The sequence below is a fragment of the Ammodytes marinus genome (genome assembly GCF_949987685.1).
Source record: "Ammodytes marinus genome assembly, chromosome: 7".
Classification (NCBI taxonomy): Eukaryota; Metazoa; Chordata; class Actinopteri; order Uranoscopiformes; family Ammodytidae; genus Ammodytes; species Ammodytes marinus.
In genome coordinates this window covers 16,917,489-16,936,401 of record NC_137211.1, presented here as the reverse complement: position 1 = coordinate 16,936,401, position 18,913 = coordinate 16,917,489, and the positions used below count along the sequence as shown (strand labels likewise).

Genomic DNA, 18,913 nt, shown 5'->3' with positions numbered 1-18,913 from the left:
CAGATCCAGAGCATTACAGATGTATCCCGTGGGTCCATTAGGCGCAAAAACCCATCTGCCATGCGCTCCCAGCACAATGTTGAGGAGGGAGCCAGTGTGGCAGAAACACCAGAAGACGAGGTAATGCTGCCAAGTCCCTTTTAGTAGAAATGACAGTTACTCCTCTGTCCTAATTTCTTCATTACCTATTGTCTTTCCATGCTCAGTCTTTGGCCGAATCTCCTGCTTCTGTTTTTACATCTCAGACAATGTTTCACTCTTTCCCCTGGCTGCTCTGGGATTTCCCACATGCCACTGGCTTCCAGAGTTTCACCCATACCATCTCTTTTCTCTCTTTGGATCTGTCACACTGTCACGTCACAGTCTCAGTCTATGGATGTCTCCAACCCAAAACAGGTACAACTGATCCACAATCAGCCACAGAACGCTTCCACACCAACCAGCCCTACAAGCCCCACTTCTCCCGCTGAGCCTGCAGGGGGCGCCACTACCTGGACAGACAACAAGGGCGCAGGCAAGGGCCAGACCCAGTCAGCAGCCAATCCTGAGGCGGGCCCCTTCAACATGAAGCCGTGAGTAACTTGTCAGCTCAGAACACTGCAGAGGAAGCTGACATGACACATGACATGAACACATATTTGTGTATGGACCCAAGTCCCAGGGTTTGACACATTTCGTTCCTGCACAACCAAAACATAGAAATCAAACCTCTAACCAATTCAGCTTCCTGTGCGTTATTGACTGTGATTATTTCCTTCTTAACTTGCTGCTGTAGGGAATGGGAGCACTTGTAAGTATTTACATTTTGCAAAGGCAAATTATGTGTGAGCTGAGAAGCTACAATTCTGATTTGTGAACCCAAAACAAAATTTGACCAAACTTTTTTGCATTAGGAACCCCACTGATCTGAGGCGAATGCATACAGCGATGCGTCTTAATGACGTCATCATGAAGAAGTCAAAGGAGGCAAAACTTGTCCTGCTCAACATGCCTGGACCACCCAAGAACCGTGTGGGCAACGAAAACTGTATCCTTCACCAAACATACAGTACATAATGTACTTGTATTCCATATACAGTATAATATTTGTAATCTTAGCACAGTTCAGATGAGTTCACTTCTTCACTGTCCCAGAATAAGATAATATTTTGCAGCAAGGCAGCAAAAAAACATAAACTCAATCAATTCAGTATGAGACATTCAAACGTGTTAAACAGGATTTTAATACGTAAGCAATACAGAATACAATTAAAGGACAGGTGTTGGCACATGCTTTAGAGATTGTAAAGCTCCCTGAGGCAAATTTTTATGTTGTAGTGGCCTATATAGGGGGAATGAGAAAAATTTAGTTGAAGGTTCAGGTGATAAAAGACAATAAAAACTACCACAATAAAAAGAGGAATTTGTCAGTTTAGTATGCTACATTAAGAATAACAGCTCTGATTTCACTTGGGATAAATAAAAACTGCTTCCCCTCATTTTCAGATACCACTGTGAAAACCTGTATGACGACAAAGAAGGTTGCTTCTCACCATCAATCTTCCTGTTTCTTAACTTAACTGTTTTGTGAAATATTATATATTTTTCCTTATTTGGGCCTTAAAGAGTTATTTAAACGAAAATAGTATGGGGGAAATTACTGTCACAGATGTCTGAAGCATGTGAGAAGGGACCCTGACCTAGACAGAGCTGTTTTGTAGTGGTCAAAAACAGGCTGGAAGATTGAATTGAGAAATGGTTAAATGCATTAGCTAAAAGTAATGAATATATGGATTAAATTGTAAAAGTAATAGATAAATGCTCAAATAATTGGTTAATGGTTAAGTTTTTAGTTAAAAGCAAAATATACATGGAAAGCTACAACGATGCATAAATGTGTAATAGTGTTAAAGTGTTCACACCTGACATTCAATCACACCTAGATAAAAATCAGTTTGAACAAAGACATTTGGGACATAAGTAAATCTTCGGGCAGGGTTATGGGAGTACATCAGATAAAAAAAAGTTGGCAACTGATCTACTGCATGTTGTAAAACCTATTGCTTTATTTGACACTTTTGTGAGTTTAAAAAAAAACTGCATTCCTTCACAACCCGTCTCTCAGACATGGAGTTCCTTGAGGTGCTCACTGAAGGTCTCAATCGGGTCCTTTTAGTGCGTGGAGGTGGACGTGAGGTCATTACCATCTACTCCTGAAGGGCTTTAAACAACACCTGAAATGACTCTGCTTGCTCCTCCCTCTCTATGTTCCATGAAAATCCTCCAATACAACCATCTCCTCATTGAACCTTTTAGCGGTTAGAGTACACAAGGGATTATACAACAGAGTACCCTGAGCTCACCTTTCTGTTCTCTATTGTTGGTTGATAACAACAGATGAGTTCCTGGTTACTTCTGAAAGATAAAATGCAACAAAAAAAGGATAATATTATCCATAAGAAAATGAAAGGTTTTTCAAACGACCCTTTCCCTTTTATGATTTGAGAGGAGTGTTTTTTTGTTCCATTTCTTTTCATACAATAATTTATTATTTATGTTATTTATGTATTTGTTCATCTGATCATGTCTGTCCTTCTCCTGGTCTGTTTTTGTATTTCATCGTTAGTTGGCAGCTCACATGTAATAATATTAATAATTTATCAGTAATGATTTGAATTAATTGAAAAAAACTTTTTATGATGACCTTCCTGTGTCTAGACTATCTAGATTTATTATACTATCTATGGATTTGACACTAGTTTGCACTCATTTTGGTACTCATTTTTACATTTTGACATTAGACCATCTAGAATGATGCAGGGACAATACATGCAATTTGTATGTCCTTGTTGTGGTAGGGATTTATTTGTCAGCATATATATATATAAAAAGAAACGTAAATGATCTGATGTAGATTATCATGATGCCAAACTGGATTGTTGGACGATATCATCCCCACAGTTGGACAAGGATAATATAGATTGAATGGGCTCAGTGACGAGCTGAAATACAAAGCCTTTGAGCTTAGCTGTGGCCACTTTAAATACTTCACATGCAGTAATTATTTTAAATGTATAACATCCAGTACTTTGCAGGCACATCATGTGCATGTGTCTGCTACTGTTGAGCTAGTTCATCAGGGTTCACTATATGATCTTTATAGTAAAGAGGAGTAAACTCCCCATAATTAGGGGACAAACTAGATGTTGGTACCCTGCTCTAACTGGCATATGAGATCTTTTTTTTTAAATGTTATCTAGTGTGTACTTGAAGCAATGCAAAACTAAGTACACTAAATATGGTATTTAAATGTTAAATTTCAACAGATTTCAGACCAGGAATCTGTACAAAAGTGAATCTAGAATTTTATATTTCATTTTGTCACTCATGTCTAACCTATGCAATTAAATAATTATGTTTGTAAACAAACACAAGTTAATGTAAGATGTTCTTAATGCACTTAAAGTTAACAACATTAGCCTATGTCATAGCTTACATTTTATCTCAGATTATTTATTTTAATGATAAAATCAGGAACTGTAAAGTTATAGACATCCACATCTGTCCAAATCAACTGATTCTACGAAAACCTTCATAGGATATGACCGGAGTTAAGCCAAAGTATTATTATTGTCCCTGAACGTGCATATGGTGTCATTATGGAAACCAAGTGTTGAGTTTTAATAGTTTACGTTTTCTAAATAGAAAATTATTATGCATCAATGTTGAGGCAAAAGGAAGATCATTAGCATTCAATATCTTTTCTAGGAAAAAATTCTTGTACGTTATTGAATTACCTTCAGATTTATTGTATCCATGTATTGTTTTCATCGCAGTAGCATTTACATAGGCTACCTCACCTTATCATACAAAGTATTCTTCTTTCTTGTTCTGTGCAGCCCTTATTGTTTCCCTTTTCAACTCTGAAAAGTGTGAGTGTGTGTTTACTTTTGATTCATTAAAAGATGGTGTATTTTTACCCGGTCATATTTTGGTCACTAGTCTGCTGAGGTTTAGAGTTAGGCCTAACATTTTTAAACTACTCACCCAGAGAGTGCGAGTGTTTATGTGTGTTTTGACTAAATGTCTTCATGCTGCATGTTTCTGTGTGAACCTGATACTTTGAGAGAGGTTGACACATGTAACTAAACACAAAGCTTGAATGAAAGAGGGACATTTTCAAATGTATCTTTGGTTTTAGGTTTAGATGTAATGTGTGTTAATACAGGTTTTATAGCTATTAAATAGGCGGTTGTCTTTTAAACAAACTTTGTTTTACGTTCTACCATGTCTTATGCAATTATATAACAGTAATTAATGGTCTAAAGAAACCATTTTATGTGTCAACACAAAATGCAATAAATTCAAATAATTTTAATATAACAGTGAAGGTTTGTCATTTTCTACCTCTACAGTAAATGCTGATAGCATGCATTGCTTCAGCTTTATAGTTCGTAATTTTGGAAATACCAACTGTGCATTTCAATTATTTCTCAGCATCGCTGATCTCAACAGTCGTCAGGTAGGTGGCCCAACACAGATTTGTAAAATTTGGTTTAAATTGACTTATTCAGGCACAGCAGCACTTTGAATTACATGCTAACATGCTTTTCAGTGACAATACATGCTAATGTTTAACAGGTATCATGTTTACCCTGTTTACCATCTTAGTTTATCATGGTAGGGTGCCAATATTATCTAAATAGCGCCAATCTCAAAGTAAAGTTTAGGCTGTCTTTTTTGCAGGTTTTCTTTTGTTGCCAAAAACCAAACTATTCATCATCTGACTGGGAACTATGAATGTCTGTTTTAAGTTGTGTGTCAATCCACAAAGAAAATCAGAGCCGGCCCGAGGCATAAGCGAACTAAGCGGCCGCTTAGGGCCCCCGACTGCCTGGGGGGCCCCCTCCAAAAAAAATATATATATTTTTTTTTTTTTTGTTTTTTTTAGTTTGTGTGTTTGATATTAACATCATATTATGCAAATGTGAGTTATACAAAAAAAGGAATAAAATGTTTTGGTCTAGATAATTAATAGCCTAAAAATGTAATCAGTTAATCTGGGAGGAAATCCAAAATTATCTGATCATGTCACGTTCACATCCATGCACAGTGTGTATTGAGTTTATTTAAAAAGATTTAGCCTATTAATTTTCCTCTCAAAGTGCACCAGATTCATGCATTTCACTTTAAAAAGGTTAAAAAAATCTCCCGGGGGGGGCATACCCCCGGACTCCCCTAGGAGGGTCTGACTCTCGGCTGTCTAATATTTACGCACAGCTGCACAGTGGAGGCACTAGCGGAAAACACTGGGTGTGTGAATGATATTTAAGGCGAGACACCCCAGGTGAATAGGGATTTTTTTTTAACTTATAGATATCATCATGAAACTTTGCCAGTTGATTACTGACACAAACACAATCATTTTTTGTATTACATGTTTTTCTTTAATATTTTATTAAATATGCAAATATGGCAATATTTAACCAATTATGCGTAAATTTGGGTCATTTTTCGAGAAAGATTTTGAGATGTTGGATAAAGCCAGAGTTAAAATCTCTATTTTATTTTAACCACATATTAGTTTCTAAGGTTTTTACAGAACAGATTTTGGATACAGCCTTTTTTCATTTAATAAATCAAAAAAGACTATGTACATGTCTTAGAAATGCATTTTCGGCATGTTTTTAGGAGGAAAATGTATCATAAATCAGACAATTAACAATATATTAACAAATCCTTCTGTAAAAACCTTTAAAATAGTGCTATGAATGATCATAGAAAGTTTGGTTGATGTCAGTGGTCTAGAAGTTGAGATATCTTTCGCAGAGTATTGGAAAAAGCTCATTTTGAGAAAACGGCCGTTAAAGATAAAAACGTGAATTCTGCTGATAATAGCTAGAGTTATTTATTGAATTAGGCCCTACACCCTTCAATGCCATATAGGCCTACCACTGCTTAACATATATAAACCATAGCATAGTAACATTTACATCCACATGCTAATTTAAACGTGGTTAATTCATTATTAGCCACTGTCTGTCAACCTGCTCCTGTCGGCACAGACGCTCTCTCTCCCCACCATCTCCCCTCTGATCGTCTGACAGTCTGTGTCTCTCCGACGTGATCGGCGTGATTTACATGTCTTTAACACTTCTCCCCTTCAAATGGCGATCATGTAATGTCCGTAGCCAATTGATTAAGTATTTTTTTTGTCTTGGTTTGGCATATTTTCGACGTTTTTCCCATTTTATTTTGTGATTTTCGAGCTACCCGGGGCTAGCATCACGTGATGCCTTTTAGCGAATCACATCGTCAGAAATGTGCATTAGCCAATGAGGTCGCTTTCCTAGCATTGAATCCCTCCTCACACTTTCACGATTGGTTACTGATACAAAGGAAATGACCATATTTGGATCAGATAACGTTGTTCTTGAGATTCAGAGCTTTCCAACAGTACCATGGTTATTATGATTCATACAGCGGTCTCGGTGCTGTATGTTACGTTAGAATGCTCACTTTTGACAAATTTAGGAGCAAAATACAGACGCAAGCAGTCAAAGTTTAGTAAAATAAACACCTAAAACGTATATTTTGGACATTTTATCCATACTAGTATGAAAGAAGAGATGTTATGGAAGCTAAATAGACACAAATCTCAAAATTGACCAGTGCTTAAAAAAACGATGTTTTTGCCTGCCGTGTCTCGCCTTAACAAAGATCTATAGTTTCAGCAGCGCTAACATTGGAGAGGGGCCCCCTAATCATATTTTGCTTAGGGCCCCCTGAAGGCTTGGGCCGGCTCTGTTGTTTGGGATTTTCACTTGATCAGTGAAACTGACCTGCTGGTGGCCAAAGATTCAGGAAGTCAGCAAAGTCAGTAAGATAAGATTCCTCCTCTGGGGACCATGAGTCTAGACCTATTCACAAAGAAATCTTGGCAAATTCAGCAAAAGACTTGGTCTACACCTTGGACAATAGCAAGCTCTTTTGACAAGATGAAATCAGTTAAAGTTAGAGTATATTTTATAAATGTTTTCACAATTGTAAAATGAGATGTTCAGCGAACAGTTGTTTGCATTGTTATTAACCTTTTTTGTACTCTGAATGATCAAACTATAAATTAATTTCATATTTTACCAAATGGTAAGAGGATGCAATATGTTATGTTATCAAATAAGTTATATAAATATATTGTAGGAGACCAAATGTTGATTCAGGCTTCACATGGCATCATTAAAAATATAAATACTCTAAATATTAGTTCTTCAAAAAGATATTACTATTGTAAAAACACTATTGTAAACTTTGTTAAAGTACACATTGTTGTGGTAAATGCTATGATAATGTTATCACTCTATCAGATTAAAATGATTGTCAGGTGCACTTTATGACACAAGCCAATGTCCAAAGTCCACGTAGCAGCATTTCAATGTAAGGGATCTATTGCTTGTGATTGTGTTTGAGAAAGCAGGCTTTACCAATGACGCTTGCCTTTCGTATCTAAACAGAGAGACTCCCGGTTGCAAAACAACTTAATTTGACATTAAAAGGATCGACATTAGCTGATGCAGCAGGAGTCATCTATAGTAATTTTCTCCAAAGAGGATGAAGGCAAAGTCCCCCAGCCTTCGAGTGAGGTTACCTGTTTTTGTGTTTGTCACAGAGGTGATTTTTGTCGCCTTTTATGCTGCCTTTGTCACCTACGATGATCAAGCGGACGCCAGATTTCAAACCAACACCACTAAACCGATGGATAATGCCATGTACAGGGACTACCCTTTTTTTACCGACATACAGGTCATGATCTTCCTTGGCTTTGGGTGCCTCCTGGCATTTTTCCGGCTCTATGGCTTTGGGGGGATGGTTTTTAACTTCCTCACGGCTACCTTTGCCATCCAGTGGGCCATTCTGGTGCAGGGGTACTTCCAGTTCAGCCATGATGGTAAGATCCACCTGGGTGTGATAAACCTCATAAATGCAGAGTTTGCCTGCGCTGTGGTGCTGATATCTTTTGGGGCAGTGCTGGGGAAGACAAGTCCATTGCAGCTGCTGGTCATGGCTCTGCTGGAAGTGCCAGTGTTTGCAGTCACAGAGTGGGCCGTGCTCAAGTATCTGAAGATCAACGATGCAGGAGGCTCTATTCTCATTCACCTTTTCGCCTGTTATTTTGGGTTGGGTGTCACTTTTGTACTGTACAGGCCTTCCTTAAATGAGGGCCATTCAAAGGAGAATACCAGCTACCAGTCTGACATCCTGGCTTTGATGGGGACCTTGTTCCTCTGGGTGTTTTGGCCCTCCTTCAACTCAGCATTAACCCTGAAAGGAGATGAACAGCACAGGGCCATCCTCCACACCTTCATCAGCCTCAGTGCCTCCACCATCACGGCATTCGCTCTCTCTGCGATGCTGAACAAAAACGGTAAGCTTACCATGGCCGATGTTCAGAACGTTACCCTGGCTGGGGGCGTGACAGTCGGGGCGACTGTGGATATGATGATATCACCTGCTGCTGCATACGGCCTTGGTATGATGGGTTGCACTGCATGCATGCTGGGCTATAAATACTTGAGCCCCTTCCTGGCACGGCGCTTCAGGATCCAGGATCAGTGTGGAATACATAATTTGCACGGCCTAACAGGACTCATATCGTGTGCTGCAGGAATATGTGCTATACTGATGGCCACTGAGGAGGTCTATGGCCCCAGTTTTTATGAGATTTTTACCCACAGAGCACCAGTGCAAGGAGACCCTAAACTGCAGGAGCTCCAGATTTTGATCCCGGGTTTAAAGCCAGGGTTGGGTAGGACTGCTCGGGAACAGGCTCTCTTCCAGGTCGCAGCTGTGTTCTCTACCATAGGAGCATCAGCGCTGGGAGGCGTCCTCACTGGCTTCGTATTGAAGCTACCGTACCTTGCGTCACCATCCGATGATTCCTGTTTTGATGATGAGCTGTTTTTCGAAGTTCCTCCGGATTATGATTCACCACTTTAACTTATCACAATGACAACTGATTATGCTGCCTGACATGCAACAGCGAAGTGTAGTCAATGTTGCTCAAGAACAAAATGTAAATAAGCCTGTGTCTTTAAAATTAAATATAGTGGTTCAATAGTTTGGTAAAGTAGTTCAGTGTTTTATAATTACATTGTAAATAGGTGGATGTACTGAACATAAATGATAATAAAAATACCAGTGCAGTGACACTGTCTAATACAACCAGTAATAGTGTTATTTTCTGTCCTACATGCAAATAAATGGTGTGTTATAGCTCTCTCGACCATCTCGTCACAAGTTATGATAAGACAACTTTGTTGTCTGTGTGCACGTTTTTATGTATTCATGTCAACAATTCAAGCTGTAAGGACAAAGATTGATTGATTCTTGGTAGACCAAGATGGTGCCAATGACAGTCAACTGGGTTGTGAGGTGCTCACCACCATTCAATTGTAATGTGTTTATTATGACAGTTTTTATTTTTAACAATAAAATTAAACTTGAATCTTTATTAATTACATTGATTATTTGTTGCTAACATATATTTTTATTTTATAGTGCATCAAGTTCTTCATATGTTTTGTGTCTAAATATTTATTTGTAAGGTAACAAGAACTACAGCTGTCAAAATAATTATAATTATATAAAAAGTAGGCTTTAAAACCCTGAAATCATTATAATCAAGTGTATTGCTAGGTACCAAACGTATAGGCTAAGGGGTGATAAATCAAAATAGAGAACTTAGGTAAGGGCAAGTCAAAGAATATAAATAAATAACACATTTACAGTAAAAACTTTTTTTTTAAAGTGGAATATGTGCATTTATATAGGCTATTTAAAAAGAAGAGCTGTCTATTTGTGTGCAGGTGTGAGCATGTTCAAAAATGACCAAATGGTCATTTTGCAGACGGAGCGAAGAATAAAGCATATTGAAATGGAAATACTCACATTTGTATTAGTAGCCTAAAGTGCACATACATGTAAAGTGTTGGTGGAGATGCAGGAGAGTGAAGTGCTATTTTTTTTGCAGGAGAGTGAAGTGCTATTTTTCTCCAGTAGGTGACGGTAAAGACACTCAAAATGTCGCGGCTTCCGCAAAGCGATCAAACCTCAAGGAGCGGAAAGAGACGAAGAAAACGGAAGGCGAGCATTTTGATATCAGGCCACGACCTGCTTTGAAGAGACGCTATCGTTGCAAATAAAGAAGGTTATATAACTTATACAATTTTGATTTCATCTCAGCATTGAATGATCTGCCGTGAGGGGAGCGTCGAGACGAGTCTCTTCAGCGGCCCATTTCCCGTGATATTTTGACTTTGGCTCATCATTTCAAACGGTAACGTCAATGTTTGCTAATAAAGCTAATGCGCTGTCGCGGAAACGCTGTTAGCTTAGCGTATGAGCGCCCTCCTGTTGACTTCGCTCTTGTTTTCCTAACATTAGTTGAAATACTGTAAACGCCTTGAGGCTTAAACTTCTTCATTGCATACACGTATATGTGAATATATGTGTATGTTATTAGACTATTGTAAAACACAGCGTTAATTAACATGTATGAGGGTCACCGACAAGAGCTAACATTAGCTAAGTAGAGACGACGGAGATGTAGCTTCCCGAGGTGGCTAGTTAGTGTTAGCTTGCCGTTGAAAGCAACGCGGGTTTATCTTCTAGGCTTCTTAGCTGTATTTAATATGTCAAACTACGACCTGTGTAGTCATTTAGGTCACTTGCTTTTCAATTCTGTTAGAAGTTAAATTTGTATTTAAATGTAAGGACATTATAAGCAAGTTAGTTCCTCGAGATACCGTCTCTTATCGTTGCCATCTAACTTATTTTTAGCAGATGTTTTACTTGCACTATTTCCCCGTATAGATTCCCACCTATCTTCATAACTTACCAAACAGTCATTTGGCCATAATTTCAGCGACTTTTTCATCTAAAACGAGAAATATGGTTTAATGTATCAGGTTTAATTGAAAGCTTTGTTGCACATGTACATTTCGTGTTATTGCTTGGCCTCAATCAGTCTTTTCACACTTGTGTGCCAATGCATGACTAAAAAGGCATGACAAAGATAATAATAATAATAAACTAGATGTGAATGTCAGGTGTTTTACAAGAAAGGAAGCTCAAATCACCGTGTGTATAGTACAAATAGAATTTAATTTAAGCGCTTAGCTTTGCAAAGAAAGCATGCCATTTAACATATCAACTAGATGGGTATCTAAAGGAATAAAAGGCTATTAATTTAATGTAATTGCCCTAATTTCGAAGATGTACAGTATCGGGTAGAAAGGGAAAACAACGTATGATCTCCTACATGGTATTCATTTTTTATTTGATGTTTTTACATGTAAAGGTTTCTGATGTGCATTTAAAGGTAGTCATTGTTTTCTCTTTTGCAGGATCATCATGGCAGATGATTTTGATGTTGAGGCCATGTTGGAGGCTCCATACAGAAAGGTGGGTCTCAGATTACAGTGATATGAGGCCTGTTTCACTGTTATAATTTACTCTTGAGTCCTTTGTTTATATTTGCTACTGTGACAGTTTACTTGAATGTTCTGTGGTGTGATTGAGTATTTAAAACGCAATACAGAATTATAAATAAATCCAAATCTATCTCTCTTTATAGACTTCCCTAATGATATCTCACCTCTACTCCCATGAATTCATCTTTGATTCCACTGTGAACTGTGAAAAAAAGGAAGGTAGTTATTGTGCATATACTGATGTACTGTGGTTCACCTTAGGACTTAAAGAGAATCAACCTAGCTCATCCAATTCGTATTCGGTTGCAATAACGTCAATGCCAAAGTTGATAAGCCCATCCTTACCTGTCCAGCAAAGGAGGCAGTATTCAGATTTACAATCTGCGGCTATCACTTTTCTTTTTTTAATGTGCAGTCACATAATCAAATTGAAACCCCAGTGCTGTTTTTTTGACAAGAATATATCACCTTGAAGTAATCCAACTTTTACCATATAGCCCTTTTGTTGGAATTCTCATACTAAATTATTTAGAATATTGATACTAAAGATACTTAATTATGTTTGTTTCGAACTATTACCATTTAAATCTAAAAGTTGTAGTTTGACAAAAGTCTTTTTAATGAGGCAGAATGAAGCCCCACTACTGCAATATCTACAAACACATGAGCCAAGTCATGATTTTATGGCAACGTACAGGTGACTTATTTTATTTCTCTTGCATGTAAATATGAATACTGTCTCTTTGCCAACTGTAATTTGAATCAGCATCTTGATTTTGCATGCTACACAATACCACAGATATTGATATATTGCTAGAATGACTGAAAAATAGATACTTCTATATAGCAACATTGTATTGATAGTTAGTTTTCAGTAGTTGATTTTTCCTTAAGTCAAAATATTAGAAGTATGACCATATTGTGCAAACTAAAGACAACGGCAGTGTAACAAGTGGCTGATTTGATGGATTTTTTTTTATTATTATTTTTATTCATTTATTTTCATGGGCATCAATATTACTAAGAAGTGTGAATCCCTGTTTGCTTCAGGGCAAGATGTGTGACAGAGGTGGCATCGAGCTCTTACAGTCCAAGAACGAAAATGGGTGAAGATCACTGGACTGACACCAACCACACAGGATCTCTTTTAGTGGCCGTGGGCCATGCATGGTCACATGATTAGGCACAAATAGTGGCATTGGTACGGCCTATTAGAAGGGGGAATGGTGGAGATGATCTGAGTTCTGTCCAAGCTTCCTGAAAGTCTGCTAATAATGTTGGATATCTTCCCTTAACTTTGTTTTGTTGCATTAAGTATTGTGCAGCCTTGTAAAAACAAACTGCAGTGGGATGGGGAGCTATCGGGGTGGTGGAAGGACACTGTCCAGTCATGACAGTAGAAAGTTTTGAAGTATTGTTATTAATTGAATATATTCTATATTTTCTCTTGTCCCACCCCATCCCCCTTTACCTTGACGACTTGAAATGTTTCCTCTACGTCCTCATGATGTTCTTCTATCAACCTTGCTTAGGATGAGCTCAAGTCCTCTCATGCCAATGGACATGATGGCCAGAACAAGAAGTAAGTTTTGAATAAATGGTGTGTGTATAATGTGTGTTTGTGTGTAGTGTGTGTGTATATAATATGTGTGTGTATATATATATATATATATATATGTGTGTGTGTGTGTGTGTGTGTGTGTGTGTGTGTGTGTGTGTGTGTGTGTGTGTATATATTATGTATGTATGTGTATATATATATATGTATGTATGTATGTATACATACATACACACAACTTAAAGATTGTTCATTAAAAACATGGTCCCTTTGCGCGACGATAGCAGTGTTGTAACATGTTCCAGGAAAAGAAGGAGTCGAAGCAAGAGTCGAAGCCCAGGCTCTAGGAAGAGAAGAAGCAGAAGTAAAGACAAAGATAAAAAGAAAAGCAAGAAGAGGAGTAAGAGCCGAGAAAGAAAACGAAGCCGCAGCAGAGAACGCCATCGCAGCGGCTCCCGTGGCAAGGAACGTTCTGGTCGTTACAGAGCACGCAAGAGTCCCATGTATGTGGCCTGTTTTAAACTTGAAAGTATATACACTCGGGGGCCACTTTAATTAGGTACACTTGTACATTAGTAATGCGATTCAAACCATTTATCCTAATGAAGCTCATAAGTATATTTTTGGAGATGTCTGAAAAGTATAAATTAATGTTTATTACTGATGTTTTAGTATTATACTGGGCAGCCATTACATTAAAGAGTGTTTTAGATTTTTTTTGGGGTGGGCAAATCCAAATTTACATACATAAGGGGGCAGAATATTTAACACATTATAATAATGCTGTCCTCAATAACACCACCACCAGCTATCACTTCAATGCTAAAATTTAACACTCAGTTAAACAATACAGACGTCATAAGAAGTAGAATTTATTACATAACAGTGGTATAGGTTTGAATTTGGTGTGCTTACTATAGTGGACATTTGAGTATAAACAGTTACCTATCTGGTTTGTCCGATTTTAAAATCTTTATTTTACTTTGGAAAAAATTCTTCTTCTTCATATTTTAGCAAGAAACGTTCCAAAAGTCGGAGCCCCTTCAAAAAAGAGAAGAGTCCCATCAGGTGAGATGAATATTCACATTACTTGTTGTTAAGGTCTGTGAATACATTTCCTGGTTTTATTCTAGCATCTTACATGCAGTCTTAATTGCATAGTAAAATGTAAATTATTTTTGTTTTGTATACCTTATTTACTTTTTACTTTCTATAATTCTTTATACTTTTGTCCCTGCTGCAACAACCAAATTTCCCCTAAGGGGATACAGGGTTATCTTTATCCGTTTAATATTTCTTATGTTTTGGAAATTTCACCCACCTTTTTTTTTAATGGCTTGTCTTAATGTTTCTAGAGGCATTCTAATGTTTTTGTCTAATGTCTGCTGGTTTTTTCTCTTTTTAGGCAACCAATTGACAATCTAACACCAGAGGAGAGGGATGCCCGCACAGTTTTCTGTATGCAGCTCGCTGCGAGAATCAGAGCCAGAGACCTGGAAGATTTCTTCTCAGCTGTCGGAAAAGTCAGTCAGTTTTCAAGTTTATTGTTGAATATAATCCTGCTAGTCAGTTTGTATTGATTTTTTAAAATTGTCTTTGTTAATCTCTTTTAGGTAAGAGATGTGAGGATGATCTCGGACAGAAATTCCAGGAGATCAAAGGGAATTGCGTATATAGAGTTTGTGGATTCTTCTTCTGTCCCACTAGCAATTGGATTGACGGGGCAGAGACTTTTGGGAGTGCCCATCATCGTCCAGGCCTCTCAGGTCATGGTAACTTAAACTAATTTTAAACTGGTTTATTTCCATCCGATGACACTGAACATATAAATAGACGGCTGCCGTGCTTCAGTAGTGGACTGAATGACCCCAAACACAGTCATGTTGTCAGAACATTAGAGTTGGAGTCAGGGATTCTGGAAACTTTTGTCAAAATCAGTGAATATCTCTAAAAAACTAGTGTTAATACACTGCCTAAACTCTATAAGCTGGTAAGTCAATAAAATAGGCCTACCATTACTAGCAGTTTACAAAGCCTAGGATGTGTATTAACACTGAATATTGACTGATTATGACAAGCGTTCTCCAAAATCGCTGACCCTGCCGTAAGTGAAGTTGTGAAATAATTGAAAATATTGAACAAAAGCATGCAGCACATAATTCTATCAAATATCTTGTCAGCCAATACCTTCCCTTTCATCAGATTTTTCTATATTGATATACAGAATTTACATAATTACATTTTGTTCTAAATGTAATTACAGGCAGAGAAAAATAGAGCTGCAGCTGCAGCCAATAATCTACAGAAGGGCAGTTCTGGTCCAATGCGGCTGTACGTAGGTTCGCTGCACTTCAACATTACCGAAGAAATGCTTCGAGGGATCTTTGAACCTTTTGGAAAGGTTAGGAATAAGTTTCTCACATATATTAAATGTATTTTTTTAATATTTTAGTTTGTGTTAATTAAAATCATTGTTGGTGTGTCTTGTTTCCAAAGATTGAGGGAATCCAGCTAATGATGGACAGTGAGACCGCACGATCCAAAGGATATGGCTTCATTTCGGTAGCTAAAGCATCAATATGTATTTGACGATGCTTATGAGCTGGCAGCTAGTTTGACTAGAACATCTTTGTTTTTTAAAGTTTGCAGATGCAGAATGTGCAAAAAAGGCCTTAGAGCAACTGAACGGCTTTGAGCTGGCCGGACGTCCGATGAAGGTGGGGCATGTCACAGAGCGCTCCGACTCATCGACAGCCAGCTCCTTCCTGGACAATGACGAACTGGAGAGGACTGGTATCGACCTCGGCACCACAGGACGTCTACAGCTTATGGCTCGACTAGCAGAAGGTCAGTAACGCGCAAATCTTTTTTTTATCTGGAGCAACTTGTCATATTGTCAAAGGATGAAACTTTATTTTACCCAAGGAAATTATTAATTTTATTTAAACCAGACAAACTTTGAGTGTTATTAGGAAAATTAATATTTTTACAATTGGTTTGTCACAAAAAAATTGCCAGTTTTTTTTTTATAGGTGGATAATAATTTAAATCTCAAGCAAAAATAGTAATTTCATTTCTCATAATTCAAATGTCTTAATGATAAACTGGTGTGGGCCTTTGGTCAGAAAAAATCAGTCATTGAAGATATCTATATTTTCAAGTGATTGCGATTTGGCTAAAGCGGTCAAAGTTTTCCTACTCGGAGGGTTATCAGAGTAATTTGATCAGAGGCCTTACCCGATTGTTTTCTGTAAAGTAAACAAGACCCAGCATGTGGACAACATGGTTTTGGAATAGTTGTAAGGTGTGAATTTTTCGGAATAATTTCTCTCCCCTCGACAGGAACTGGTCTGAAGATTCCTCCTGCTGCTCAGCACGCTCTACAGATGACTGGGTCCATACCTTTTGGAAACATTAATCCTCCACCAGGTGACTATCTACACAATGGAAAACATTTTGTGTGTTTAAGTTTTTATAAAAAAATGTTGACCAATTATTTTTATAATTTTTTTCAGCCAATCTAACTCCAAGCCAAGCCTTGAATCTCCCATCACAGCCGCTGGCGACACACTGCCTCCAGCTGTCCAACCTCTTCAACCCACAATCGTAAGGAACTTATCATTCTAACAGGTTCACATCTTCAGTGTAATAGGGGAATAATTCATTTTGTACAAAAAACAAGGGCTGGGATCTCCCATCTCATTAAAATAGTTGTGTTGCCAGTATGAACAGGAGCTAAACAGCAACCAGTAACTATAAAGCACATATGGGCCAAACAGTATTTTTTTCAGACAATCCGAAGAATTTGCAAATATCCTTTTTAAATATTCTTCTTCTGAGAATACTAATAGCTGTTTTTGATAGCACTGGATTTTGAACATTCCCAAATGTTTTTTCAGGGAAAACGATCCCAGCTGGGCCGTCGAGATCCAAGACGATGTTATTGAGGAGTGCAACAAACATGGAGGAATTGTTCACATTTATGTTGATAAGAACTCCACTCAAGTAAGTTGAAGCTGACAGGTTTATCTCAGTCTTTTCTCAAGTCGAGCTAAGGGTCTGTGAACTGTTGGTAAATGTTATATTTTGTGTCCGTGTTTTCTCCCAGGGTAATGTCTATGTGAAGTGTCCCTCAATACCAGCAGCGATGGCAACTGTAAATGCACTTCATGGACGTTGGTTTGCAGGTGTGTAATAATAGCATTTGATTTTGAATCTTTACATTCATCAGTTAAAATAAAAAACACAATAGATATTATCTGGGTTCTAACTTTTTCTTATTCTTTCCCCCAGGTAAAATGATTACAGCTGCATATGTTCCCTTACCTACCTACCACAACCTTTTCCCTGATTCAGTAACAGCAAAGCAGCTTCTTATGCCGGCACGTCGATAGTCTGCGACATGCTTCTGAAAGTCAGTGTAAATACATTTGTTTGCATTCATGGGATTGTCATTGAAACGGGTGCATTGAATTTAGTTGGCTTTGTGTAATAAAAGTTGCCTCAAGTTCATGTGTTCACCATTGAAATTTAGGCAGGTTTTCTTTTTGAGTTGCTTTGTGGGTTTGTGTTGTAAACTACCACTGAGAAATAATCTGCAGGTATCTATGATCTGTATGTTTTTAAATATAATTGTCTTATCTGCTTGTTAAATCAACCGTTTTAGATTTAAAATAAATTTCAAAGAGTTACAGAAACGTGTTGGGTTAATAGGCTTTACATGCCAAAAGTATATCAATGTCAACAATAATCCTTTGTAACTTTTTACAGCCATAATTTCATTTTTTGTATGAAGGCTCCCAATAAACTTTGGCAAATTTGACAATTCAGTTGGCTTTTTTCCCTTTTGGGAGTTTGATTATTTCTTCAGGAAATTTGGATTTGCCAAATTTGACCAAGTGTTATCCCTCCATAATTACTTTGTACAAATGTCCGGACAGATTTTATAGCGACGAATCTCCTTTCAGTCGGAAGAAAGCCCAACAAATACTTACAATCTTTCAGTTTAATTTGTGCTCACTGTTTTTGATGGAAATGTAATCCACTACAGAGGCTACAGATGTCCTATTTGATCAGATGTGAAATTGTGGTAAACCGGAAAAATACTGTTAGATGCGGGATTCGCACACCACCTTTAACATCATGTTCAAGGACCCAACAGTGGATTGTTCAAAAGACAGATCAACACTATTTTCTATTGAGAACTATCTTGACAGATATGCAGACATTTACACAAAAAAAAAATCTCTAAAACGCATCCAATGATAAAGATCCCCTGGAGTGGAGAGCACTATGCTGTCTCTTGTGGTTGGAAGAAAAAACACCCACTGCAATTTGATTTGTGATTGAAGTACCAGTTGGTGTTTTACACCTTTCAGCCTCAGGGGGCAGTACTGATAAGTACTACAAGGCAAAGAAGTAGCTGCCCTAGAAGATGTTATTTGACAGGTGAAACAAAGTCGAAATTCTTGCTTTAAAATAGTATTTTGCAATGAAACAAGAAATTAACAAAACAAACAGTTTGGGCAAATGTACGTCAAAAACATTAGGGTCTGACACAGTGGAAGAGGCACTCACAAATACAATTTTAAACCAAGTAAATACGTTCTCCTGCTTTGACCATCTCATTAACAAATGACTCAAGACAGGTTTAATGCATATACTTTGAACTTTATCTTTTAACAAAAGGTATTGCAACAACAAAATATTTTAACTTGACAAATCTCCAAAGAACATTTTTCTTTTTCTTTTTTCTTCAAAAATTTACTTAATTTTTTCCCCCTCCTCCACAAAGCTGTTTACATCTGGGGGAACAAAATTACATAGTTAAATATTTTGTGGTAACATAATGTCAACTGTATGTAACACCATTGTGCAGTATTCTCTC

General features: G+C 37.6%; 3 protein-coding genes across 3 annotated transcripts in view; all 3 read left to right on the top strand.

Moving 5' to 3' along the window:
- The window catches only part of slc12a5b (solute carrier family 12 member 5b), a gene marked incomplete at both ends in the record, with an annotated part of 39,336 nt that extends 37,140 nt beyond the window's left edge, over nt 1-2,196 (top strand). The window contains 5 exons of the mRNA XM_080031808.1: nt 4-120; nt 370-572; nt 776-790; nt 894-1,027; nt 2,105-2,196. Of these exons, the coding sequence (XP_079887934.1) occupies nt 4-120; nt 370-572; nt 776-790; nt 894-1,027; nt 2,105-2,196 (561 nt within the window). The remainder of the gene's footprint in view (nt 1-3; nt 121-369; nt 573-775; nt 791-893; nt 1,028-2,104) is intronic.
- Nucleotides 2,197-7,587: 5,391 nt separating this feature from the next.
- rh50 (Rh50-like protein) lies at nt 7,588-8,973 on the top strand (the record flags this gene model as incomplete). The annotated part of the gene is made up of 1 exon (XM_080031809.1): nt 7,588-8,973. The coding sequence occupies one exon, from the start codon at nt 7,588-7,590 to the stop codon at nt 8,971-8,973; it is 1,386 nt and encodes a 461-aa protein (XP_079887935.1).
- Nucleotides 8,974-10,127: 1,154 nt separating this feature from the next.
- LOC307253231 (RNA-binding protein 39-like) lies at nt 10,128-17,853 on the top strand. Its single transcript, XM_080031167.1, is given in 15 exon segments — nt 10,128-10,312; nt 11,382-11,439; nt 13,001-13,050; nt 13,332-13,529; nt 14,041-14,094; nt 14,432-14,549; nt 14,640-14,792; nt 15,290-15,427; nt 15,523-15,588; nt 15,669-15,873; nt 16,369-16,533; nt 16,536-16,632; nt 16,926-17,031; nt 17,135-17,213; nt 17,320-17,853. Coding segments are annotated over 14 exon segments (1,581 nt in total). The 5' UTR covers nt 10,128-10,312; nt 11,382-11,388; the 3' UTR covers nt 17,421-17,853.
- Nucleotides 17,854-18,913: the final 1,060 nt, after the last annotated feature.